At 51.4% G+C, this 24,689-nt stretch overlaps 2 protein-coding genes across 2 annotated transcripts; both read right to left on the bottom strand.

The window, feature by feature from the left end:
* Positions 1-754: 754 nt before the first annotated feature.
* Gnb3 (G protein subunit beta 3) lies at positions 755-8,263 on the bottom strand. The gene is made up of 10 exons (XM_075982796.1): positions 7,186-8,263; positions 6,900-6,986; positions 6,596-6,634; positions 5,046-5,152; positions 4,902-4,965; positions 4,613-4,775; positions 4,448-4,514; positions 4,149-4,350; positions 2,017-2,233; positions 755-1,289 (listed from the first exon to the last, which is right to left on the bottom strand). Exons 2-10 carry the CDS (start codon positions 6,954-6,956, stop codon positions 1,183-1,185), a joined length of 1,023 nt encoding a protein of 340 aa, XP_075838911.1. The 5' UTR covers positions 6,957-6,986; positions 7,186-8,263; the 3' UTR covers positions 755-1,182.
* Positions 8,264-8,321: 58 nt separating this feature from the next.
* Positions 8,322-24,683, bottom strand: P3h3 (prolyl 3-hydroxylase 3). Its single transcript, XM_075982795.1, is given in 16 exon segments — positions 8,322-8,860; positions 9,026-9,166; positions 11,065-11,140; positions 11,253-11,370; positions 11,529-11,679; positions 11,984-12,085; positions 17,611-17,735; positions 18,120-18,187; positions 18,285-18,337; positions 19,553-19,642; positions 21,024-21,160; positions 21,567-21,698; positions 21,786-21,984; positions 22,563-22,715; positions 23,637-23,867; positions 23,870-24,683. Coding segments are annotated over 16 exon segments (2,205 nt in total). The 5' UTR covers positions 24,131-24,683; the 3' UTR covers positions 8,322-8,692.
* Between the last annotated feature and the right edge of the window lie 6 nt (positions 24,684-24,689).

Below are 24,689 nucleotides of genomic sequence, written 5' to 3'. Positions count from 1 at the left end.
CTTTTGTTGGGGCTTAGCTATTACTTACTTGCTTCTGGTAATTTTCAGGTCCCTCTCTTACCCTGACTTTTATTCAGCTGCCACATAAGCACTCAGCATTAGTTCCCTTAAAATAAAGTTTATGATCTTCTTTCCCTAAGGCTATTCCCCATCCTTGTGCCTATCTGCCTGAACATTAGTCTTGGCCTTGGTCATCATACTGAATTCTTCTGTTCAGAATGACATATCTGTGAGTATGATCACTAGATCTTGGTGACTCCATGTTTCTGATCTCTTGTGTCTTTTCTGTGTGTGTGTGTGTTTTGCTGGAATTGACCCAGAGTTTTGCTCATGTTAGACAAATGCTCTGTTAGTGAACTTCACACTCAGCCCCAGGCCTGTTATCCTTGCACCAGCTTCATGTCTCTAGAGGGCCAGTCTCTTTCCATTTTACCACCCTAAACTGTTAGAAGAGCAATTTTCCTGACAAGCTTAGAGATCGTGGTAATACCCCACTTGAAACTCTTTAGTGGCCTCCAAGGCCCTTTATCATCCAGCTCCTATGCAGGCATGCACACATGATTGTAGTCTGCAGCAAGCTGTCGTGTGCCTCCCAGCCACTCAGCCTCCCTAAGAAACCTCAGTTTCTGCCTTGATCCTTCTTCCTGCCCACAGTCTACCTAGTACTTAACCTTTATCCTAGCACCTGTAATATCTTGCTGTCCGTTAACAGGACCTAGGTCTTCTTGTAGCACAAAGGGGTGGAAGCTAGCAACACAGGATGCTACGTTTTATTAGGTGATAATAAAGGGGGAAAGGTAGAAAAGGAGAAAGTCTGAAGGGGCCAGGAGACTAGTAGTGACATCCACAATCATGAGCTGAGCACCCTGACCATTCCTGGTCTGGACAAAGGCTATGGGGTAGCTCAAGAGGACCCTAGAGGCTGAGAGGGTCTGTTCCTGTTTATTAAAGGGAAGCTGTGAGGGCTCTGGATAGGGGAGGCCATGGCGGAAATGGGGCAGTTCTTTGCCCTTGTGTCCCTGATGCTTCCAAAGGCACACTCCCATAATCCCTACTGCTCTCAAAAGAAAGTTTACTGGGAATGGCCCCTGGGCTATATAGAAGACTGACCCTAAAGAGATGAATATAGGAGGAAGCAGCTGAGAATCTTCATGGCTTCCCACCTCTCTTCTTCTCGCCTCCTTAGTTCCAGATTTTGAGGAAGCTGTCCCAGGAACCAGTGGCCACAGCCATACCATCAGCTGTGACCCCCAGGCAGCTGACTCTGTTGTCGTGGCCAGAGAGTACGCCTGAGGAAGAGAGGAAAAGTCAGTCTACTTTCCCAGGTGTGTGAGGGCCGGTGATGTGCAGGAGCTCCAGCCCGGGGAGGCTAGCCTCTGCCTTGATGGGGACTAAGGAACTGAAGGAGGGTTAGCCCCGAGGAGAGGGGTTTCTCGTCAGGCCAGTTCCTCCGTCCAGAGCCCGAGTCTCTGCTAGGGCAACGGTAAATTGGTTAGTAATGTCAATAAGCTGTGAGGAAGGGCAGGGTTACTTTGATAGATCCAAGGACGGGGTTCTTTGTTTCTGGGTTTAAAAAAAAAAAAGAAAAGGCAACTTGGAAAGTAATCAACTGAATAGGATTTGGAGTCTGATTCAGGAGTATGTATTATTTTCTTTCAGCTCTTGGTCTCTCCTGATAGAAGCCAATCCTAGAAAAGCTTCTAGGCTAGGCCCAGGACCTTTGGTTTACTCTTATTCACACCTCCCTGAGGCTGTCGCTTAAACTTCAGGTACACAAAGGTCTGGACATTTAAGATACACTGGTTTGGGGTGACCAGAAGGAGCAGGCACAGCACGAGGCAGAAGGGCTGCTTAGAGCACTTTCTGTTTGGGGAATCTGGTCTTAGTTTCCAAAGCAAACAGTGTTGGTTTCCAAGGCTCAGGTTAGGCAACAATTGGGAAACAGCAGGAAGAGGGCCCCTTAAAGAAACTGGGAGGAAAGGCGGGAGGGCTGCAATGTCTGGGGCAGACCCTTACCTACACGCTCGCACTTCAAAGAGTCCCAGACATTGCAGTTGAAATCATCATATCCTGCAAAGAGCAGGCGACCACTGAGCGAGAAGGCTACTGACGTGATGCCGCAGATGATGCTCTCATGGGAATAGGCAGTCAGTTCTTGGTCTGCCCTCAGGTCAAACAGACGGCAGGAAGCGTCGTCTGAGCCAGTGCAGATGGCCTCTCCATTGGGAAAGAACTGAGAATACAGATAAGCAGTGGTCAGCACTCAGACCTGGGGCAGCCTCGCCTTTTTTCCTGGTTCCTGGTTCCCATGGGGCATGGAAGCCACTTCACTGGTCTCTCTGCCTGTCTCTTTCTTGGTAGAGTGATCACTGCTGTGTTCTTGTGGCTCCCTCTGCTGAGACTGCAGAAGTGCAGGCAGGCAAGAGCACCAGGGTTTCCCAGGGTCACATGACTGAAAGACCAGACTTCTGTGATTATCCTGTAGACTAGTCCAGGGTGTGCGGGAACAGCACGAGGTCCAGGCAAGTAACCTGAACGTCATCCTGAAGAATAACAAGTGTATTTGCAGGGAAATTATAGAAAACTGGTGATGTAATATCATAGACCCCAGAAAAGTAGAAAAATGGTTCCAATCTAGAGACAGAAGACATGGCAAGGATGTACATGTTTCTGGATTGGATTCTGTGTAGAAAAACCTTGTAGTAAGGACATTTATGAGATAATGATTACATTTGAGTATGAGCTGCAATATTCTGTAAATATTGAATTTCCTGGTTCTTGCAAATTATGCTGGGGCTGGAGAGATGGCTCAGGAGTTAAGACCAGTGGTTACTCTTGCAAAAGATCCAGGTTCAGTTCCCAGCACCCATATGGTGGCTCACAACCATCTGTGACTCCAGTTCCAGAGGACCGCAGGTGTCAGGCATGTACTTGGTGTACAGGCACACATGCAGACAAAACACTCATACACATAAAACTTATACTGTAGCTGGAAATGGCCACTTAATACCTGTACTCCTAGCACTTGGGAGGCTGAGGCAGGAGAATTGCCTCAAGTTTAAAGCTAGCCTTCCAGGGTGAGAAAGTGGGCTCCGGTAAAGCATGGTCAACTCTGAGATTGTCTCAAAAGATGAAAGGCAGGACTGGAGATACAGCTCTAGGCGTAACCTGGGTTCATTCTCTATCATGACAAAAATAAAATGTATAAGCTGGGCGGTGGTGGCACAGGCAGGCAGGTCTCTGCGAGTTCCAGGGCAGCCTGGTCTACAGAGTGAGTTTCAGGATAGCCAGAGCTACACAGAGAGACACTGTCTCAAAAAACAAAACAAAAAAGTATGAAGATAAAGTAATAGGGTTAATGACTGGGGGCGTCCAGATGGCTCCGTGGGGAAAAGGACTTGCTATACAAGCTTGATGACCCGAGGTTGATCCCCAGAAGGAGAGAACAGAGTCCTAAAATTTGTTTTCTGACTAGTCACACACTCAATTTTTTTAAAAAAAATTAAAAATTGGTCATGGCTGACATCTCTTGAATGTGAGGCCAGCCTGGTCTATATAGCAAATTCCAGCCAGAGCTATATAGTGAGACCTTGTCTTTGGGGATTTTTTTTTTTAATTTATGATTTAGGGCTGGAAAGATGGCTTAACAGCTAAGAGCACTTGCTCTTGCAGAGGACCCAAGTTCAGATGGGTGCCAGCACCCACCTGCATGACAGCTCATAACTGTGATTCCTACAGCTCCAGGGGATCCAACACCCACCTCTGCCCTCCAAGAAGTATTTGAGAGGCACAGAGCCATGATATGAGTCATCTATTCTCAAAGGACCCAGGAATGAGGACCTAGGGTGTAGCTTGCTGGTAGGGCACTTGTTGACAGAGAGCAGGGGAGGAGCTAAGTGCGCGTGCGTGAGGGTGTGTGCTGGAATGTCTAGAGACAACTGTAAAGCGTGGCAGAGTGGTAACAGCGAATGGGGTGAAACAGACTTGGGATTTCTTGTCATTGCTTTTCAAACTATACTATAAAGGTAAGATTATTTCTAGAAATAATAAGGCAAGGGCTTAGAGGTGGTGTGGAAGTGGGTCAGAGATGTATCCTGGGGTTTAAGGTAGCTAGTTCTTCAAGGGCACACACACGAAGGGACACTCACACAGATAGCATTGATGTCGGATTCATGGCCAGTGAAAGTCTGGCGGCAGGTCCCTTCCCTCACATCCCAGAGCTTTGCGCTGGCATCACAAGCACCCGAAATGAAGAGTTTGTAGTCTGGAGACACGGCCAGGCTCATGCAGTCTCCAGTGTGTCCCACAAACACCGTCTTCTGCTGCCCCGTCTCAATGTCCCACAAGGCACTGTCAGGAGAAAAGGAGCCCATCACACAGAAATGTCACAGTTGCTCAGCACAGAACGACCTTCCAGTCCTCAGCACCCGTGGCATTCAACCCTTACCACGTGGTGTCCCCAGAGCTGGTCACAATGTTGTTGTCATCCAGGAAACGGCAACAGGAGAGATAACCTGAAGGTGATTAGAAGGACAGGGCTCTGGCTCAGGGTCACAACTGGACAGGGGCCTGGATTTCCGTGACCCCTACACAGGAAAAGAGGTCTTCTCACCTGTGTGAGCAGAGAGTTCCCGGCTGACCTTAACATTGCCCTCACGGGATTTGAGGCTGTAGATGGAACACATGTTGTCTAGACCCCCACACGCCACAAAGTTCCCTGATGGTGCATAGGCACATGTCATGACCCAGGAGGAACGCAGTGGAATGGCATGCACCTGCAGAGAGGGTAGATTTGGGGCGGGTGGGACCTGAGCTTCAGGGAACGGCACAGAGATTAGGCATGCAACCCTAGGAAGGATGGAGGGTCCTTCCTTGAAGGTGGTCAGTAGGAAAGCTGGTACCTTGTTAGTGGTGTAAGTGTCCCACACGATCAGCTTCCCGTCCTGCGAGGCACTTACCAGCAGCCTGGAGAAAGGGCACCTGTGTCATCCCCACCTCTTCTCCCTGCCCACCCCCCTCCATTTTAGACACCTCTGGATCCTCACTTAGAGTCAGTGGCCCAGTGCATGGCATAGATCTTGGCCAGGTGTCCCCTTAATGTCCTCCGTGTCCGCATCTGGACTCGTCCCACCACTTCTAGGCCAGACACAAGCTGCAGAGAAAAGGGGTATTGGGTTTCACATGTCTGCCACAGCCCCTGCTCTGTTCTACCTCCTTCTGGGGACCAGAAACTGCTCAAGAGGTCCCTGGCCTAGAGCGACCGGGCCTCCTGTGGTAGACAGGTGCTGGGATAGCTTCTGGCAAGTTGCTAAATGGTAGAGGTAAGTGTTTAGTACAGTGTCTCCAGACTGAAAAGGAGGAATCGCTAGTAGGGAGATATTCCCACCTAGATCAACCTCAAGTTGCTGGTATGAGGTCACTGAACATTATCTTGAGACACACAGGGGATACCAGACTGGCAGGTGCCTGTCTTCACACAGTGGCACCCAGCCAGCACTCATGGGTTCTGAGGCATTGCCATCATCCGGAACTGCCCCTCCAACCACAACCAGCCTCCCATCTGCTGAGCCGCCAGGGTCCACAGAGGTGGTCTGTCATAGTTTGTCAACTTTGGCAAATCACACCTTCCCTTGAGCCTATTATCTTACAGAGTTGCCATGGGAATCGTACAGAATTATGTATTTAAGCATCTAACACTGCTTTTCTCATGATATTTACTCTTGCGAACATATTTAATACAATCGGTTCTATGTTCTTTTCTTCCCCCTCGGTACCTGGGGATTGAACCTAGGACCTCAGGTATGCTAGCTTAGAAGTCTACCGCTGACATACATCCCAGACCCTTTTTACTTCTTTCTTTTTTAATACACTATTTCTATTAACTATTTGATAATTTCATCCATGTATGCAATATATTTTGATCATATTCGCCCCGACTTCTAGCTTCTCCCAGATCCACCCTTCACCTCCTACCCCCACCCAACTTCATGTCTTCTTAAAATTTTTGTCCTAGCTGAACTTTTTACTTTTTATTTTGAGACAGGCTGGCTTTAAAAGCATTCTGCAGCCCAGGCAAGTCTTGAATTTTCAGTCCTGCCGCAGCCTTCCATGTAGCTGGATTCCAAGCCCGTGCCACCTAGCATGGCTTGATACTTACTGTCAGTTCTAAGAAACAGTATTATTTTGTCTGTCACTAAGAAAGAAACACTAGGCTAACAAGGTATTATGTATTGTCAAATGCATCTCAATTTTAGAGAAACCTGTGAAGAAGCAAACATCTTAGAATTGATAATGCAGTCTTAGACAACTGTCAGTTCGAGTTTATGAGAAATCCTGCATGCTCCCTCCGTCCTTACTGCTTAAGGATGAAGGGGACAAGACCAGTGTCTGTGTCTTCAGCATCCAATATAATGCCTGACCTAGAGCAGATCTTAATAGACGTTTGTTAAATTAATTCATGAGTGTCTTTGCTCACTCCAAGGACAGGATGTGCTAAAAGCTCAGGCAACAGTATGTCACTGGTCATGAAGCACTTCCCTCCTCTCCCTCCCCTTCCCTCCCCTCATGTCCTGCCTCAGAAGGGTGAAAGTCTCACCTCAGCTAGGGTGGTGTCCGCACAGGCTTTCCTGGCATCCTGCAGGGAAAGCGGGCATCAGGGAGGCTGTGGCAGGGTAGGGGGCATGCACATGCACCTCACACGTGGGTGGGCATGGGGCTTTGCAGTTGGGCGCTGGTCTCAAATGTGAGCTTCAAATTTAAAGTCTCTGAATCCTTGTAGATCAGAGGTCTCTAAAGTGTCACCCAAGAGTGACCCAGTCCCCCAGTCCCTCCCAGGCCACACTCCCACATGTCCTGAGCTCTGTTTGCCAGGGTCCCCAGGACGAGGGCTCCGGGGTTACAGCAATCTGCTTCTTGAGCTGCTCCGCTTCCTGCCTCAGCTGCTCCATCTCCCCCATGGTGCACAGATCGAGGGGCAGTTCTGGCTCCTGCCAGGAACATGAAATAGGTGTTGGGGAGTCCCCATAGGACCGTGTTTCTGTCCTTTACATCCTAGTCCACTCTTGAGAAGTGATGGGGGGCTTGCCCTCCTCCTGGGTTAGGTCCTGTACATCAGTCCCAGACCTGCCCGAGCCCTCCCTGTGGGCCCCCAATCCCAGAGGGCAGAACCGGCCAGCTCCCTCTTACTTGGGCTGTGGCTGGACTTCTCCCAGGTTTCTGCTTCCCAGGCGCCTCCTGAGTCTCTCAGCTGCGATGCGTGCCTGTCACCTGCCCCCCTCTGCTGCCAGGGGAGCTGGCCTGGCCTGGCCCCGACTGGGAGGGGGAAACAGACAGGGAAGGGTAAGGCCAACGACAACCACGTCAGGCAAATGAAATGAGCTGGCAGGGGTGGGGGAGAGGCCAGGGAGGAAGGCGGATGGCTTCCAGAGACGTGGGCCAACCTGGAGGGGTGGGGAGGAGGTCTGTGAGCCAGAGAAGAGCACCCCCCACATCCAGCCACAAGAAGGGGGGAATAAAGGGGTGCCTCCATGGTCAGCGTGCCGGCAGAGATAAGAGCATCAGGCCCACGGATCAGAGCAAAGCTGTGAGGATTACTGGTTTGGGGAGGAGAACAGAACAAGAGCAGCCACAGCTCCAGTGGCCCCCAGGCCCTAGCCCTAACTTGTGGTCATGATCTTGGCAGTGCAGGCCTGTTGAACAAGCAGGCCAGGAGCCAGGAGAGAAAGGTGATAGGTGACCCTGTTGTCAACACCCCAAACCATGTTCCCTCATGCGGACTGTGGGGGAGAGGGTCCAGGCAGAAGCTGAGATTAGAAGGGGCTGATCCGGATAATCCTTTTCTCCACAAGCCCCAGCCAGCTGCCCCTGGGCCTGATCCTAGCCCGTAGCCGGGGGAGCTGACAGGAGATTCAGGGGGACTCTGGGCCGATGTGCCCCTGCCTTCCGGGCAAAGAAAGGACTATAAAGAGAAGGGAACCCTGTATCCTAGGATGGGGGTCTGTCTTCATGCTTGCCCACGTTACTCCTGGGGTCTTGCTGGACGGTGAAGGTCGGAGCCAAGGAATAAGGCTACCATCTCACCCTTACTCAGGGAGAGATAACAGGGCTTAACCTTGGAGCCCAAGGAGCAGCTGCGGTGGTGGTGATGGGGCACGTGGGTCTATTTGCATGAGGCAGCAGGTGGCTGAGATTTCCCTGACAAATCTCAGGCCCTCCTGGCTCCGCCTCTGGGAGGCCCAAAGACACCACCTGTCTCCTCCCAGACCAGCCCTGACCACCCCCACCTCCAGCAACTAGAGAAGCTGGGATCCGCCAGACCAGGCCCTGGCTGGGGAATTTTCATGTTCTTTATTGCACAGGTTGGGAGAGGATGGGATAGTCCCCTCTGTGTCTTCTGTATTAGAAGCAGTTAGCCTTCAATCCTTGCCATGCCTTTCAGGGAGGCATAATGATCTTTGTTTGTCCCTAGATGGGGCCAGACCTGGCTTCCAGGCTTGGTGGGCTCTAGGCTAAGTCTGTGTAGTAAGTTTGTGAGTCCAGGGTTTGGTGGTCCTCATAGGTCCCCAGGATGATTGACTGAAGAGACGGGGCCTGCTGCGCTGTCCCTGATGTCACACAGGGCCTGCTGCGCTGTCCCTGACGTCATACTGGGCCTTCTCATCGGTTCGCTCACAAGCTGAAGTTGGCTCAGCAATCAGAGTTCCTCTCGGACCCTGAGTAGCTTCCCAGCTTTGTCTTGGACCCGCTGAAGCTTATGACTTGGGGGTTCTGGGGAAGGATCTCTGCTGAGAATTGCTTCCTCTTCCTCCTCTTCCTCCTCCTCTTCCTCCTCCCGCAGCAGCTCTTTGGCTTCTGTCCACTCCTGGGGGGGCGGGGATAAAACTATGGTTCAGTCCTTTGTGGCCACCTTCCCTGGGTCATCTCAGCCACCCAACGGCTTCACTGTGAGCCCCACTCCTGCATAGACTCCCGTAGTGACCTTCCACCCACCCGCCCCTTCACATCTTCCTACGCCAAACCTCCTTACCTGTTCCCTGTGCTCAGGTGCCCACGTGTGCCACAGTGCTAGGGCACAGCGCCGTCCCCGCGTCACAGCCCACACACCATGGGGATTCTCACCACCAGAGCTGAAGGCCACGAGGCGCCCACATCGAGGGCGAACCTGAGCCTGGAGGGGGGACACAGCCTCAGACGTCGTGTTTGTTACTCCTCACACCCTCATTCAGGGACTGGCTTTGACTCAGGAAGGCAAAATGCAAGACTGGGGCTGGAGGAGACGGAAGCCAAAGGGGGCAGGTGCCTCCTGGGGGTTCTCTGTCCTGGATCCCAACCTCTCCTGCCTAAGCCCAAGAGCCTGGAGTGAAGCAATCCGAGGGCCCCGAGCAGCCCCAGATGGGACGGAAGGTGATGAGGATCTTAGATGCATTTCCTCCTGGAAAATCCTAGACTGTACATGAGTACAGAGAAGGCGATTGTTCCTCTGTGTTTATGCCTCTAGGGTGAAGAGTACGGCAGAATGCCTCTGGGTAGCACTAACGATCGTTAGTAACCCCCTAACGATCGGGTTACAGGCGTATATACTACCATGCCTGCTCCTCTTCTTCCCACTTCTAGGCCCAGGTATAGAAGTCTCCATGATCAAGGACTAGGAGAATGGCAACACCTAGCATTCATTAATTGTTTATTTTTTTTAAAGATTTATTTATTTATTGCATATACAGTGTTCTGCTTGCATGTATACTTGCAGGCCAGAAGAGGGCACCAGATCTCATTACAGATGGTTGTGATCCACCATGTGGTTGCTGGGAATTGAATTCAGGACCTTTGGAAGAGCAGGCAGTGCTCTTAACCGCTGAGCCATCTCTCCAGCCCCCTCATTCTTTTAAGCATATGGTATAAATTACTTTTTATAGGGTCGGAGAAATGGTTCAGGGTGTAAAGGTGCTTGCCACCGAGCCCAACAACCTGAGCACATATGTTCACACGCATGAACACACATGGTGAACACGTGTGAACACACATAGTGGAAGGAGAGAACCATCTCCTACAAGTTGTCCTCTGTTCTCTACACACGAGCTGTATGTGGCACGCACCCTCACCCACCCCTTGCACATTCACACACAGATGCACACATAAAATATTTTTTAAAAATTACTTCTCGGGCTGGAGAGATGGCTCAGAGGTTAAGAGCATTGCCTGCTCTTCCAAAGGTCCTGAGTTCAATTCCCAGCAACCACATGGTGGCTCACAACCATCTGTAATGGGGTCTGGTGCCCTCTTCAGGCCTGCAGGCATACACACAGACAGAATATTTTATAATTGTACTTTATGTGCATGCTCGTCTCCATGTGCATGTCTGTACCACGTGTTCCTGGTGCCTATAGAAGCCAGAGAGGGTGTCAGATGCCTAAGACTGGAGTTAGAGGTGGCTGTGAGCCAGCACACCAGGTCCTCTGGAAGAGCAGCCCGGTGCTCTTAACCCCCCAGCCCTCTCTCCAGCCCTTCCCTGTTCTGGTTTTGTTCTAAGTCTTTATTACGTTTATTGGGAGAGGGTGAATGGTGCAGCATATCGTGGAGGTCAGAGGGCAACGTGTGAAGCTGGTTCTCCTTCCACCATGTCAGTTCTAGAGAGCAAACTCGGGCTGCCAGGCTTGGGGGTGAGCACTTTACCCACTGGGCCACCTCGCTGGCCCCTGGTTTGTTTGTTTGTTTGTATCTTGATAAATTGTCCAGGTTGGCCTTGATGTCTTGGATTTAATGGCTCCTCCAACCTCAGCTTCCTCAACAGCTGGGACTACAAGTGTGTATCCTGTGCCTGGCTGTGCTCAGACACCCTGAGGAGGCAAGGCCAACCGCCAAGGCGGGGTGGGGGATCATTTAGAGATCTCCTGCAAGGTTCAATAAACCTCTGCAGAAAGCCTTGAATGTGGTCCAGTGGCCAGCAGGACTAGAGAGGCCGGAAGGGACAGGGTTAAGGTGGCCCCATCCATTTCCCTGCATTTGCCTCTGAGAGCTTCTGTTTTGAATCCTGACCCCACAGCTGGGCCCTCTGCCCCAACCCCTTACCGTGACAGTGAGGGCGTTGGGCTGTGTGAAGAACAGGTCGCCTCCCTTGAAGTCATCATTGAGGTAGAGGAGCCCACTGGAAAGCAGAGATGACAGGAGGCAGTGAGAGCCCCACCCAGACCCAGGCCTCCCAAGGCAGCCTTTGGGCCTTGTGTGCCTACCTGCCAGTCCCCAGACAGGCTACCCACCTATAGTCTCGGTAGGTGTAGGCTGGGGGCTCCCGCCAGCATTCACCAGTGTCAGGGTCCAGGACACAGTTGTCTGCGTGGACCGGGTGACTCAGGTCCATGCGCTGCTCCTGCTCACCTAGGATGTAACCGATCGAGTGACTAAATCAGGGTCCCCACCATGGGCCTGGAGCTCCTGGGGTGACCAACGGAGAAGCCCCCCGTCCCCAGTAGGCCAGCAGGGGGCTCTCTGCAGTGGTGATGGTACCCATACAGATGGGGTTCCCTGATGGTTACCTTCTATGGCAGTTCGGCACACCAGGTGTGTGAAGGAAAGATGCAGTGGCCGCTCCGGGGAGAAGTAAGCCTGAGTCAAGGCCCGCACTCGCTCGCTCACCTCCAGAAGCAACTTAGCACCGGACCTGCCCACAGTCCCAGCCCTGGCCAGCTGCAGGCAGGGAGAGGTGGGAAAAGTAGGTCTAGCATTAGCACCTGTGTCTCTGACGCTACCGTTCTACGTGTGTCTACCGTCTGTCCGGTAGCCCAAATGTCACCTTCCAGCAAACCCATGACAACACCAGGACTCCAGGTCACCGATACACCCTTTCTCAACAATGGACCAAGCATGCAGTGATCTCTGGTCCCCAGAGAATTCCTTCATAGAAGCCCAGGCCTGGAATCCAGCCTCCTGAGACAGCCCCTCTTCCCAAGTCCTGGGTGTCAGACAGGCCAGAGTGCCTCCTCTTTCTTACCTGAGCAGCCTTGAGCACTGTGAGCCCCTCAAAGCGTTCGTGAGGACTATGAGGGGAGCGGCGGCCACGATAGCCAGACCTGGCTCCAGCCTCAGCTGCATCCTAAATGGGAAGGTTTCCGGTCAGGCATTCCTGGCACACCTCGCTGCCTCGGGGCTCCCAGGGCTCCCAGGCTCTCCTTCTCACCTTCTCAGTCCCCAGAGCTGACTAGGAACTTCAAGAATTCCCTTGTGACTTTTTCCTGAGCTATGGCCCTTTCCCAGAAAATGGCTCCTGGCCTGGTTTTCTGGACTGTCATTCTCAAAAAAGCCCTGAACTGCTACTTCCCACGGGGACCATGTGGACATTACCCAGAGAGCACCCCACAGTAGGGAAGAAGGGACCTTGAGATGGTAAGAGTGACAGAGCTGGGGTTCAGGGGAGGAAGTACTGGGTCACCCTTTCCCAGGGAGATGGGGTCCTTCTGCAAGCAGGACCCTAACAGGAAGTCTGACAGGCCGTTATTTATTTATTTTGGAGAACCTCTGGGCTCCCTGATTCTTTTTTTTTTTTTTTTTTTTTTTTAAAATATATTTTAATGGAAAGTCATATTTAAGTAGTTGAATAAAAACGTGTTCCAGGGACTTTCTCAGCGGGCGGCAGAGTATGTACATCTGGTGAGGGTGGAGCAGCATCTGTTTAATGTGACTTCCATATAGAAAACGCAAGCGTATTGAGACAATGGAGACACATAAGAAAGGACGTCACGAAGAGTAACAGAATAGATGGCAAAATGAAAAAGTCCACCTCAGGCTTAGAAAACACACAAGCCCAAGCACCGTGTTGGTCTTCCTTGCTGTGAGTTCCAGGAGCTACCAGGAGGAGATGACCCTGCTTCCGGAGAGGCGGTGGGGGCGGCGTGTGTTAAAGGCTCCCTGATTCTATTGCCTCTGATGCTGGATCCCTATTACCCAACTGCCTCCTCATCTCTCCTTGGCTCTCCCCTGGTCTGGATGTCTATTTATGAGATTTTTTTCTTTTGAGACAGGGTATCATTCTGTAGCCAAGATTGGCCTGGAAATCAGTATGTGGCCTAGTCTGGCCTCATTTGCAGCAGTTTTCCTGCCTCAGCTTCCCAAGTGCTGGGGTCATAAGAGTGAATGAACCACCATGCCCCTCAGATATTCACTCTCTAGCCGATTTGTTGAGTCTCTGTGTAAGTCCCACTCCCTAGCTATCCCTACATAAAAACCTCACCCCCGAGAGTCTACCTAGTCACCAAGTGGTCTAGCTCCTAACTCTACCTCCTCTTCTTTTGCAGTGCTGGGATCAAACCTAGGGGTTAACCAAAGCTAAGCAGTCTCCACATGAGCTGGCTATACACCAAACTATCTGTTTACATGCATTGACTGTTAGCTTTTTGAGTTGGTGTCTCATGTAGCCCAGGCTGGCCTTAAACTTGCTATGTAGCCGAGGATGATTTTGAAGTCCTGATTCTCCTGCCTCAGTCTCCTAAGTGCTGGTTACAGACTGTGCCACCACACCCGGTTTATGTGGTGCTAGAGATCAAGCCCAGGGCTTTGTGCATGTTGGGGAAGCCCTCCACCAAATAAACTACCTCCTCAGCCCCTAGGGTTTGTGTTTTAAGATAACAAATCAATAGAAAAACCAATTCAGATGGTGATAAGTGGTATGAAGAAAATTAAAGCGGGGTTACGGTTTTACAAGTGTTCATTCACCGCTACTTAAAGAGGGGACATCTGGATTGAAACCAAATGTCGCAGAGATGCCACTGGAATATATGAAATGGAGACCAATGTTGAAGGGCCCGTGGCCAGACTGCGTTAAGAAATGGAAAGACACCCCCAAACAAAACAAAACCAACAAAGCCAGGTGGTGGCGGCGTGCCTTTAACCCCAGCACTCAGGAGGCAGAGGCAGGTGGATCTCTGTGGGTTCAAGCTCAGCTTGGTCTACAGAGCGAGTTTCAGGACAGGCTCCAAAGCTACACAGAGAAACCCTGTCTTGAAAAACCAAAACAAAAATAGAAAAGAAACAGAATGCCATCTTGAGGTTACCCCTGTGTCGTCTTCTAATTTATCTCCTGCAGACTAAGTCCTTAGCTTTTCTAACTTTTATTCCTTAGTGTTCCTTCGTCTCTCTCATGTTTCCCCAGCCTCTCCTCATTTCCTTGAATACAACCAGAACCTAAGGCCACAGTCTCTTCTAGAGACTGCCACTAGAGGGGGCTCACGAGTCCACAGGATGCCGCATTGGATTGTCCACGCTGAAATCCATCAGCAACTGTCCACCGTCTACTAATAAAGCTGAGGCTCCCGGGGAGGGAACATAAGGCCCTCTCGCCCATAGGCCATCACTCAAACGCTCGCCCTCTTACCCATAACCCCTCTTGATAAAAGGCAGCATAATGCAGCTGCTCAGCTTCCTGGGTGTTTTCTTTACTCTCCTAAAGGCTTCACAGTGTTCTAATTTATCAGGAAAACACCAAGATAAAAACATGATAAATCCCTGTTTACACATGGGGAACTAACTCAGACATTTAAATAAACAAACAGGTAACTGTTTATTTAAATTGGCATACACTTTTAACCCATGTTTTCCTGCAGTTCCTAGAAAGCACTTTGTTATTCCTTCTTTTTTTTTTAAGTTTTTATTATCATTTTTTTTATGTGTATTGGTGTTTTGCCTGCATGTAAGTCTGGGTTTCAGATCTCCTGGAACTGGAGTTACAGATGGTTGTGAACTGTCATGTGGTAGGACTCGAACCCTGGTCCTCTGGAAGAGCACACAGTGCTCCTGACCATCTCATAGAGCTGTCTCTCTAGCCCCTCCTCCTTCCTCTTTGTCTTCTTCTCTGCTCTCTCTCTCTCTCTCTCTCTCTCTCTCTCTCTCTCTCTCTCTCTCCTTTGTGATGGGGTGGGTCTCTTTATGTTGCCCAGGCTGGCTTCAAACTCCCAATCCCAAGCAATCCTCCCTCCTAAGCCTTCCCAGCAGCTAGGAGGACAACAAATGGGTAAGGCTGGCATGAGGAGCCGAGGGTGTGGCAAAGTGCCTGGTAGTGTGCAATAGCCTGGGCTTGACAATTCTGCCCCGCCCCAGCACTGCAAACCACAGCAAGACGGGAGTATCATCTCCCTGAAAAGCCATTTAGGACTCGGCATTGTCAGTGCTTCTGTTTAGATAGTACACACTTCTTTACAGAACTTACCACCTGCTCCAATTATGTCTCCATGTTGGTTTCCCTCCTTATTACATAACTCTAAAGGGCAGTCTTTGCTCATCTGCCTCCTCCCCTCCCCCACCCCGGGATCTAGCCACTTCTAGTTCACAGCAGGTGCTCCGTGAATATGGAGGGAATGACTCCGAGCCCAGAGTGAAGCCTCCTGAGATGACAGCCTTGGCATGTGAGCGTGGGTCATTCAGCACAAGCTAGGAGAGGATGAAATGCCTGGGAAAGGAAGCCTGGGCGCCATCTGAATCCTCAGGTAACCAAGGAACCTCCCGTGCGCATACACCCATGTCTATGTGCTTCCATTTTGTTTTTTCTTCCTATTCTTTGTAAAGCATATCCACCCTGGCCAGACGTGGTGATATATACCTGCAAGGTTTGCCATTCCAAGGTTTAGCTGGGATACTGATAGAAGGATCCTGATTTGAAGGTCAGCCTGGGCAATAAAGCAAGTCCCAGTCTCAAATAAGAGCACCCATGTTATCTATATCAGCTAAATTAAGAGGACAAGGAAGTAGAGGAATATGGCGCCTGCAGGGCTGCTGAGGGCGCTCCAGGCTGTGCACCCTGGACCATTTTGGGAGCTCCGGAAGCTGCTGCAGTCCTCTGTGGGCATTAGCAGTCCAGGGTTCATCCATATTCACAGAACTAGCAAATGATGCCCGTGGAAAGCCCCAGCCTTTTAGATAGGATCTTTTGGATGGCAGCTCCCAACACAGATACGGGATTGAAGCTGACAGGGGTAGGAAAAGAGGCCCTACGACCTTATTAAGAACAATTTAGATATTTGTCTCGAATATGATCACCGGAAGCAGAAACATGTTCTCTGAGAAAGTGCTCCAGGAAGCTACAAAGAAGGAATGGGTTTGGTAGCTCACACTTTTAATCCTAGCACTCAAGAAGCAGAAGCAAGTGTACTCTGAATTAATTCAAGGCCAGCCTGGCCCACAGCATGAGACCCTGTCTCAAAATGAAAACAGGAAGGATGCTGTGGAACAATCTTTGTACACTGTAAATATGTATTATTCTCATTGGTTAATAAAGAAGCTGATTTGGCCAATAGCCAGGTAGAATAGAGCCAGGTGGGAAATCCAAGCAGAGAGACAGAAAGAAGGCAGAGTCAGGGAGATGCCACTAGCCATGGAAACAAGATGTGAGGTAACAAGTCACAATCCTCATGGTAAAATACAGAACAATAGAAATAGGTTAATTTAAGATGTAAGACCTAGTTAATAACAAGCCTGAGTTAATAGGCCAAAGAGCTTGCAATTAGTATTAAGCCTCTGAGTATTTATTCAGGAACTGGCAGGCAGGAAAGAAACCTCCAGCTACAGGCTTCCACATACAGCTCAGCTGCACACCTGTGTGTACATGTGTGCACCTGCAGACCAGAACACACAAGATAAAAACCGGAGATTATAACTGGGCGGTGGTGGCACATGCCTTTAATCCAAGCACTTGGGAGGCAGAGGCAGTCACATCTCTGAGTCTGAGGCCAGTCTGGTCTATAGAGTGAGTTCCAGGGCAGCTGAGGCTATAAAGAGAAACTTTGTCTCAAAAAAATCAAAACCAAAAATATAGTTGATTATAATAATCATACTGGAATCTGCCTGCCTCTGTCTCCCAAGTTGCTGGGATTAAAGATGTGTGCTACCACCACCTCGCCAAAATGAACCATTTTAAGAATCCTACCATAGACACCGTACACAGGAGAAACACCATCAGAACAGGATCAGGGCAAGAGGATTGTTGAATGACACCAGAAGAGGCCACCCTGTCTCACCCAGAACTGACACTAAAAATGTTTAAAGGACATTCCACGGTAAGACGATCTCTAAAATCGGGAGGCTTTGTTTTCATGTGTATGCCTGTTTTCACATTATCAATATAGCTTAAACTAGACTTTCTTAGCTATTGACTTTAAGTGAGATAATATGAAGAGTGTATCATGAATAAGCTCATCATGTTTATACAAAAATCATAATAAATAAAAAGAGAAAAAAAGAACTTTTCCACAGTTGAGATAAAACACAGACATTAGGAGAAACTTGATGGGGCTGGAGAGATGACTCAGTGGTTAAGAGCACTGCCTGGCCTTCTGGAGGACCCGGGTTCAATTCCCAGCACTCACATGGCAGCTCACAACTGCTGTATCTCTGGCTCCGGGGGATCTGGTACTCTCACCCAGACATACATGTAGGCAAAATATCAGTGCACATAATAATAAATAAATCTTAGAGAGAGAGAGAGAAAGAGAGAGAGAGAGAGAGAGAGAGAGAGAGAGAGAGAGAGAGAGAAAAACTTGAGGCAGATAGAACACCGGCACAGGCCAAGAACAAGGAGCAGGTGGCTGAAGCTGAGGGTCCCTAGCCAGGTGGCTGAACCACACAGCATCATACCTTGGCCAGCTGCAGTAGAACCCCACACTCGGCTGGAGTTAGCAGTCCATCCAACACGGCTCGCTCCGACCCATTCAGCTGCTGGGCATCCTGGGTGAGGGTCACACCCTCCAGGAGAAGGACATCTACAGGGGAAAGGACATCCTGGGTGAGGGTCACGCCCTCCAGGAGAAGGACATCTACAGGGGAAAGGACATCCTGGGTGAGGGTCACGCCCTCCAGGAGAAGGACATCTACAGGGGAAAGGACATCCTGGGTGAGGGTCACGCCCTCCAGGAGAAGGACATCTACAGGGGAAAGGACATCCTGGGTGAGGGTCACGCCCTCCAGGAGAAGGACATCTACAGGGGAAAGGGGGGCAGAGCTCACCAGTGCTCATATAAAGGGCAGTAGCTGGCAGATTCCAGGCCCTCACTTCTGCCTCCTGATGTTCCCCACCCTGCCTTTCTACCTCTTCACCCCCGCTCCCAGCTCTTGCCCCCTAACTCCTCACATACTAGGGAACTCACCCTTCCAGTAAGGCAAGGACTTGGACTGTGGAGGCTCCTGGTCCCAAGGCCTCTTCTCTTGATCCTCTCTCAGGGGTGAGAGACATACTCAGTCGTCACAGCACAGACCCATCCTGCCACCTCCCAGGCTGGGCCAACTGGTCCCCACCACAGGCCCCCACCTACCTGAGCTTCTCTCTCAGAGCTTCGGGGATGAGAGCTGCTGGGGTCCACGGATCCTGTGAGCGTCAAGAACAGGGCCATCACCCTTGTGCCTAGCTCCTGGGATTCCTGACTTTAGAATCTGAAGGTCCATATTTAGGTCCTCCAGCTTGCAGAGAGGAAGGCAAACTGAAAAAGGCCTGGACCCATGGCCAGGGCCACCTCACACAGGACAGTGTCCAGTGCCTTGAGTTCTAGACCAGACTTTAATAAACAATGACTTGCATCACGCCTACTGTTTGCCAAGTGCTAAAAGCTTTATATTTGCAGTGAGATTTTGTGGCTTAGAGTTCGTAATAGTTCCTAAATTCTGATCGAACAGGTAGTTCTGACACGTTCCTTTCCAGGGGAGGGTTCTGAGACACAGGAAGGCCGGAGAGTAGGGTGGACTTCACACCCTCGTAAGTGGCAGAGTAGGATTTAGACCATCTTTACAGCCCTCACCTTTATTCAGCAGCTCTCTGTGAGGCAGATTTGACTCCCCAGGGGACATTAGACAAAGTCTGGAGACGATTGGGCTATCAATGTACTGTTGACACCTACTACGGAAAGGTCAGGACAACAGCTAAAGACCCATCAAATGTGAGGACAGCCCCATTTGCTCCTCCAACAAAGAACGTTAGGTCCAAAATCTATCCTTCTATCCTTCCTTCCTTCCTTCCTTCCTTCCTTCCTTCCTTCCTTCCTTCCTTCCTTCCTCCCTTCTTTCCTTTTTGCAGTGCTGAAGCTAGAACCCTGGGCATTTATATGTGCTGGGCAAGCTCATCACTAAGTCATCCAGGTCCTCAAAGAGTCAACAAAACTACTGCACTATGCTGCACTATGCTAAGAACTGGCTCCATAATGTTGGGACTGGACTTGGGCCCGTGACTAAAGGAGGGGAATGGATTCAGGAGCAATGATGCTTCCTGTACTTTTTTTTTTTTATCAGATGGCATAGCTTCAACAATAGGACTGTGGAACATGTGTGATCTTTACAGTTTACAGGTCAAGAAACTGGGATAAGGGCAAACAGGCAACCAGAGGGTATTTGTGGCAGAGAACCCGCTTCTTAGCCATGCGTGATCCCATGACCTTTTTAACTGTACGCACACCGTTCAGGTTCCTGGGAACCTGAGATGCCAGAGTTCTGTAAGTCTGCAGGGCTGTGGGCAGCGGGACACTGCTGCTGACTGCAGTGAACGTCCAGCATCACTGTGCCTCACCCTGGGGAGAGGATCACAACGCCTTACCGGGTCCTTGAAGCTGATGCCCAGGTGTTCCATGGCATAGTAGAGTTGTCTCTTCTCCCCGAGAGATCGCAGGATGAAGCGCTGGATGTCCTGAGCAGGGTAGACAGGGGAATGGAGACATAAGGAGAGGAGAAGAGAAAGCTGGAGAACAGGCCAGCCCGGGGCTTAGGGGACATTTGCAAGCTCTTGAGATCCACCACCAAGTCTGACAGATGGTTCACCTTTCAGAGTGTCTGGGCTCAGAGTAAGAGAGGACCTGAGAGACTGTGTGTGTGTGTGTGTGTGTGTGTGTGTGTGTGTGTGTGTGTGTGTATGTGTAAGAGAGGACCTGAGAGACTTGTGTGTGTGTGTGTGTGTATGTGTAAGAGAGGACCTGAGAGACTTGTGTGTGTGTGTGTGTGTGTGTGTGTAAGAGAGGACCTGAGAGACTTGTGTGTGTGTTTTGTGTGTGTGTGTGCATGTGTAAGAGAGGACCTGAGAGACTTGTGTGTGTGTGTGTGTGTATGTGTAAGAGAGGACCTGAGAGACTTGTGTGTGTGTGTGTGTGTGTGTGTGTGTGTGTGTGTGTAAGAGAGGACCTGAGAGACTTGTGTGTGTGTTTTGTGTGTGTGTGTGCATGTGTAAGAGAGGACCTGAGAGACTCTGTGTGTGTGGACAAGTGCGTGCGTGTGTGTGTGTGTGTGTGGACATTCACGCCCACAGACAGGCAGACATGAGATTAAGGGGAAAGAATAGTGCTGGATAGACTCCCAAGTGGGTGGGGGCAGGGAGCTGAGGCAGAAGTCAGAACCTAGACTTGGGTGTCCTTTCGGTGGCTAAAGAGCTTGGGTAAGAAGCCAGAATGAGCTGAGTGTGGCTTGTACACTTTAAGTCCCAGCACTCAGGAGGCAGAGCAGGCAGATCACTGTGAGCTCCAGGACAGCCTGGTCTATTAGAGTTCTATACCAGCCAGATTTACACACTGAGACCCTATCTCAAAAAAATAAATAAATTTGGGTTGGGGAGATGGTTCCGTAGTTCAGAGCACATGTTGATATTGCAGAGGACCCAGGTTCAGTTCTCAGCACCCACAAGGTGACTCACAGCTCCATCCCAGGGATCTTCATCCCATCCCATCCCATGCCCTCTTTTTCATTGTTGTCGTTCATGTTTGTTTGTTTTGAGACAGGGTTTCACTCTATAGCCCTGGCAGTCCTAGAACTCACTCTGTAGACCAGGCTGGCTTCAAACTCACAGAGATCTGCCTACCTCTAACTTCTGAGTTGCTGGGATTAAAGACGTGCACCACCACGCCCAGATCCATGCTCTCTTCTGACCTATGAGGGCACATATATAGAGCACACATGCAATAAAATACAATAAACAAATAAAAAATCAAGTAAAATAAATAAAGAAGCAAGAACGGAGTACACTCTTGGGTGTTTGGCTTGCTCCAAGCCCTACCTATCAGTGAGCGTGGGTGAGGGATTACCTCTCGTGGTCCCAGGCCAGGTCTTGGCTCTCCCAGCTGAGTTTGGTACTGGTTCAGAGCCTTTTTGGCAGCCTCATCCTCTGGGTAGAAGAGCAGGACACTCAGGATACTTTCCATGGCCTTAGACACGTTCCCCACTGGAGATGGAGGGCCGTGGGAGGGGAACAGCAGCAAACACAACAGAACAAAGAAAGCCGAGGGTCACCAGAAAGGCTGCCAACTCCAAGAAGCCCCAGCCTGACTGGGAGATGAACTCACTTCCAAAAGCATCCTCAAACATACCTTCAATGGCAGAGCCCAAAGAAGAGGAAGAGGGGAGGAAATAAAGGAAGACGAGAAGCAAGGAGGGCTGAAGGAGCCCAGTGACCCATCTTCTGAGCTCCGCACATGGTGCCAGAGGACTCCATGCTGAAGCGTTGGTCCCCATGGCCCCCAACAGTGAAACTCTCAATGCAGAGTGGGGTGAGAAGGAGGGACAGATAGGGTTCAGAATGGAAGCAGAGACACATCTTCACTCCCAGGGTTCATCCTTCCCAGGCTGACCCTGAGCATAGGCCTCATGCAGTCGTCTCAGCTGGTTGGGAATGAAGTCAGGGACAGGGAAGTCGCGACCAGGACGGGTGGCTGTATCCGCCACACAGTGCTGCCGGCACTGCAGGACCCGGATCCAGTGTCCTGCAGAGAAGACAAATGAGCCATAGGCCGTGCATGTTCCTCCCCTGGCATCCGTGCTCTCCTGTAGCACACAGTCCAGTCCCTCACCTGCAATGGCTTCGTACAGGCCCCCCTGGCTCCCTTCTTCCACCTCCTCTTCAGACACCTGCTGTTCCTCGGGTCCCTCACAGCCAGCACGACAGCTCTCCATATGGGCTAGGCTCCCTTGGAGGGCCTCCTCCAGCTTGGGCAGTGCCAGTGCCACCTCCTGCTGCACCAGTAGCTCCAGGCCAGTGTCATAGGCTGCCTGTGGGGAAAGAGAGCAAGATGGGGTGGTGGTGGGTTATCAATGAGATTGGGAGGTCGAAGGGCATGGTGACATATGCTTTTAATCCTGGCACACAATTGGATCTCATGGACTTTGAGGCCAGCCTGGTTGACATAGTGGGTTCCAGGACAGCCAGGGCTACACAGTCAGAACCTGTTTCAAAAAGAAAGATAGGCTGAGCAGTGGTGGCGCACGCCTTTAATCCCAGCTTTTGGAAGGCAGAGGCAGGCGGATCTCTGTGATTTCGAGGTCAGCCAAGGCTACACAGGTAAACCCTGTCCGAGAGAGAGAGAGAGAGAGAGAGAGAGAGAGAGAGAGAGAGAGAGAGAGAATGGCTAGGGAGATGGCTCAGCGGTTAATCTGGCTGCATGGACCCGGAGGAAGAACAGCGTGGCCTCAGAATCAGAGCGTTGGAACAGCACACACTTTAGTGGCCACAGAGAAAGCTAGTGAAAGACTCTTCACCCCGGGCCACTGAGAAACAGTACCAGATCTCCTGATGCCATAGCTGCAGATGGTTAGAGTTGGCAGCTGTCAGTCAGCACTGAGAGGCTCACCCAGTAGAGGGGCGTCACCAGGTCCTGGAAGCTCTGGGGGCGGATCCCAGACATTCTTCTGTACTTAGCCATGTCTTCCCGCATCTGCAAGTGTGTTGGGTTTGCCACAAAGAAGGTGTGTGCTGCAGAAGCGGCCAGGTCCAACTTCTTCAACTGAGGAGCCAAAGGGATGAGACATCAGAGCCCCGAGGTGTGTGTGTGGGGGGTAGGGAGTTCAGACCAATGTCCCCTCACCAGCCTTTGTCCCAGGTAGGAACTAGCGAATCCCTTGGAAGCCAGAAGGTGGTATTCCCAGAACTCTGGTACAGGAAGAAAGGCGGTCTGAAAGCTTTGGGGTGGGTGGGCCATGGGCAGAGGCCCTCAGAGCCTCGGTTTGGGAGACAATGAAGTGAATGGCCGCCGAAATCGATGGGGCTGTGCAGAAGACCTTGAGTGAGCAGAATCTGCAGGCCTCTAGGACCCTGAGCTGAGGTGTGTGTAACTAGAGCCCCTCCCGCCTCCAGCCACGTAGGCATTCACTACCATCCTGGTAGCTGTTCGCTGTCTCCTGCCACAGAGCCAGATTCCAGCCCCAACCATGCTTCCTTCTCCAAACCTAACCTCTCTCATTCAGCCTTTCCGAAGCTTTGTCCTGTCCCGAGAGAAGGTTCACAGTCAGACTCCCACTCCTGAACATCACACACACACACACACACACACACACACACACACACACACACACACACACACTTCCTATCCTGCTGTGTCTGGTCATCTATCTGCTTTTCATACTTAGGAAGAGGCTGGGTTCACTCACTGAGATCCGCTAAAATAAAACTGCGGAGCCCTCCCTCTGCTTTCGACCTACTCCCATTCCTCTTCATTCCGGCTTGACCTCTCTTTTGGCCCTACCTCTGCGACCATCACAAGTCCTGGCCACCGTTTTTGATGGTACCCACTCAAGTGTAGAAGCCCGTTATACGCCCCCCACGACTCCACCCCTGAGACCGGACGCTGAGCATCCTGCCCTCTCCTGGTCAGCTCCAAGTAAGACATCCCCTTGGCTTGGGGTACCACCCTCGGGGGCTCCCGCACCTGGTAGTAGGCCCTCTGCAGGTAGTTGTAAGGCTCCCGTCGGCGGAAGGCATCCCGCAGCACGCTCCCCATGCGGAGTCGCGCTGTGCCCCCAGGGCCCAGCCTGCGCTCGGCGCATTGGGTCAGGCACTCGGCGCGACGGAGCGTGGCTCGCAGGAGCAGCGGTTCCCAGGCCCGGGGCCCGGAGGCAGACGGCGGGGCGCCAAGGAGCTGGCCGGGAAGCTCGGCGTCAGAGGCTGGGCCGCACAGCTCGCCCCGCAGTCCCGCCGCGCGCGGCCCAGAGCCTCCCGGCTCCGCAGCGCCTCTCGCAGCAGCGCCACCGCGGGTGCCCAAGCCCCGGCAGAATAGGCTCGCAGCCCGTCCGCGAAGAGCAAGTCGGGGGCCTGGGGAGGCGCCCCCGGCGACAATGAGGCCAGGCCCGGGGGCTCGGAAGGCTCGGGGGACCCTGGGGGAGGCAGCAGCAGCAACAGCAGCAACCGCAGGAGCCGGAGCATGGTGCCCAGAGCCGCGGGGCCCACTGCCGAAGGGAAATGCGGAGCCCGGAGGGGGGGAGAAGGAGGGGGGTCAGGGGGAGGAGAAGGAAGGAAAGATGGAGAGGAGGAGGGAGAGGAAAAGAGGAGTAAGTAAAGCCAAAGAAGCCTGCTGGGCCTAGGCCTGCCACAGGGAAAACCAAAGTGAGACGGAGTGAGAATTCCGAGGGACAAATGGGTCTAGTGTGGGTAAGAAAAGGAAAAGGAGGAAGAAGGGTGAAATGGGGGATCTGGGAGGCCTGTGGTGTGGGGATAATTTTGTTCCCATTTATCCTTGGGTCCTGGAAAAGAACTGTGGACGCCCCTCACACGTGTATCTAACCCACATTTCTGCCAGCCCATCAAAGGATGTTTGGAAGGCATCGTGGAAAGGGATGACTCCGGGCTTGGGACTTCATTCTGGCCCCAAAATTTTACCCAGCAAGTGCGCACCCGGGCGCATTTAGGGGAGAAGAGGATTGAACTCTTCTACTAATCTGCACACAGATCCTTTGCGTTTCAAGCTAGCACACTCCAGTGTCCA

This window comes from Microtus pennsylvanicus, chromosome 8 (assembly GCF_037038515.1).
Source record: "Microtus pennsylvanicus isolate mMicPen1 chromosome 8, mMicPen1.hap1, whole genome shotgun sequence".
NCBI classification, from domain to species: domain Eukaryota; kingdom Metazoa; phylum Chordata; class Mammalia; order Rodentia; family Cricetidae; genus Microtus; species Microtus pennsylvanicus.
Note: the sequence above shows the minus strand (reverse complement) of the source record. Positions and strands in the feature narration are given on the sequence as shown.

Bases quoted from the DNA above. Each gene is read 5' to 3' on its own strand.
- Gnb3 (XM_075982796.1), bottom strand. From the start codon at position 6,956: ATGGGGGAGATGGAGCAGCTGAGGCAGGAAGCGGAGCAGCTCAAGAAG. The intron at 5,153-6,595 runs GTGAGACTTTCA...TTTTCTCTGCAG, and splicing joins CGGACACCACCCTAGCTGAG to CTTGTGTCTGGCCTAGAAGT. The intron at 4,966-5,045 runs GTGAGGATCCAG...CCCTTTCTCCAG, and splicing joins CACTGGGCCACTGACTCTAA to GCTGCTGGTAAGTGCCTCGC.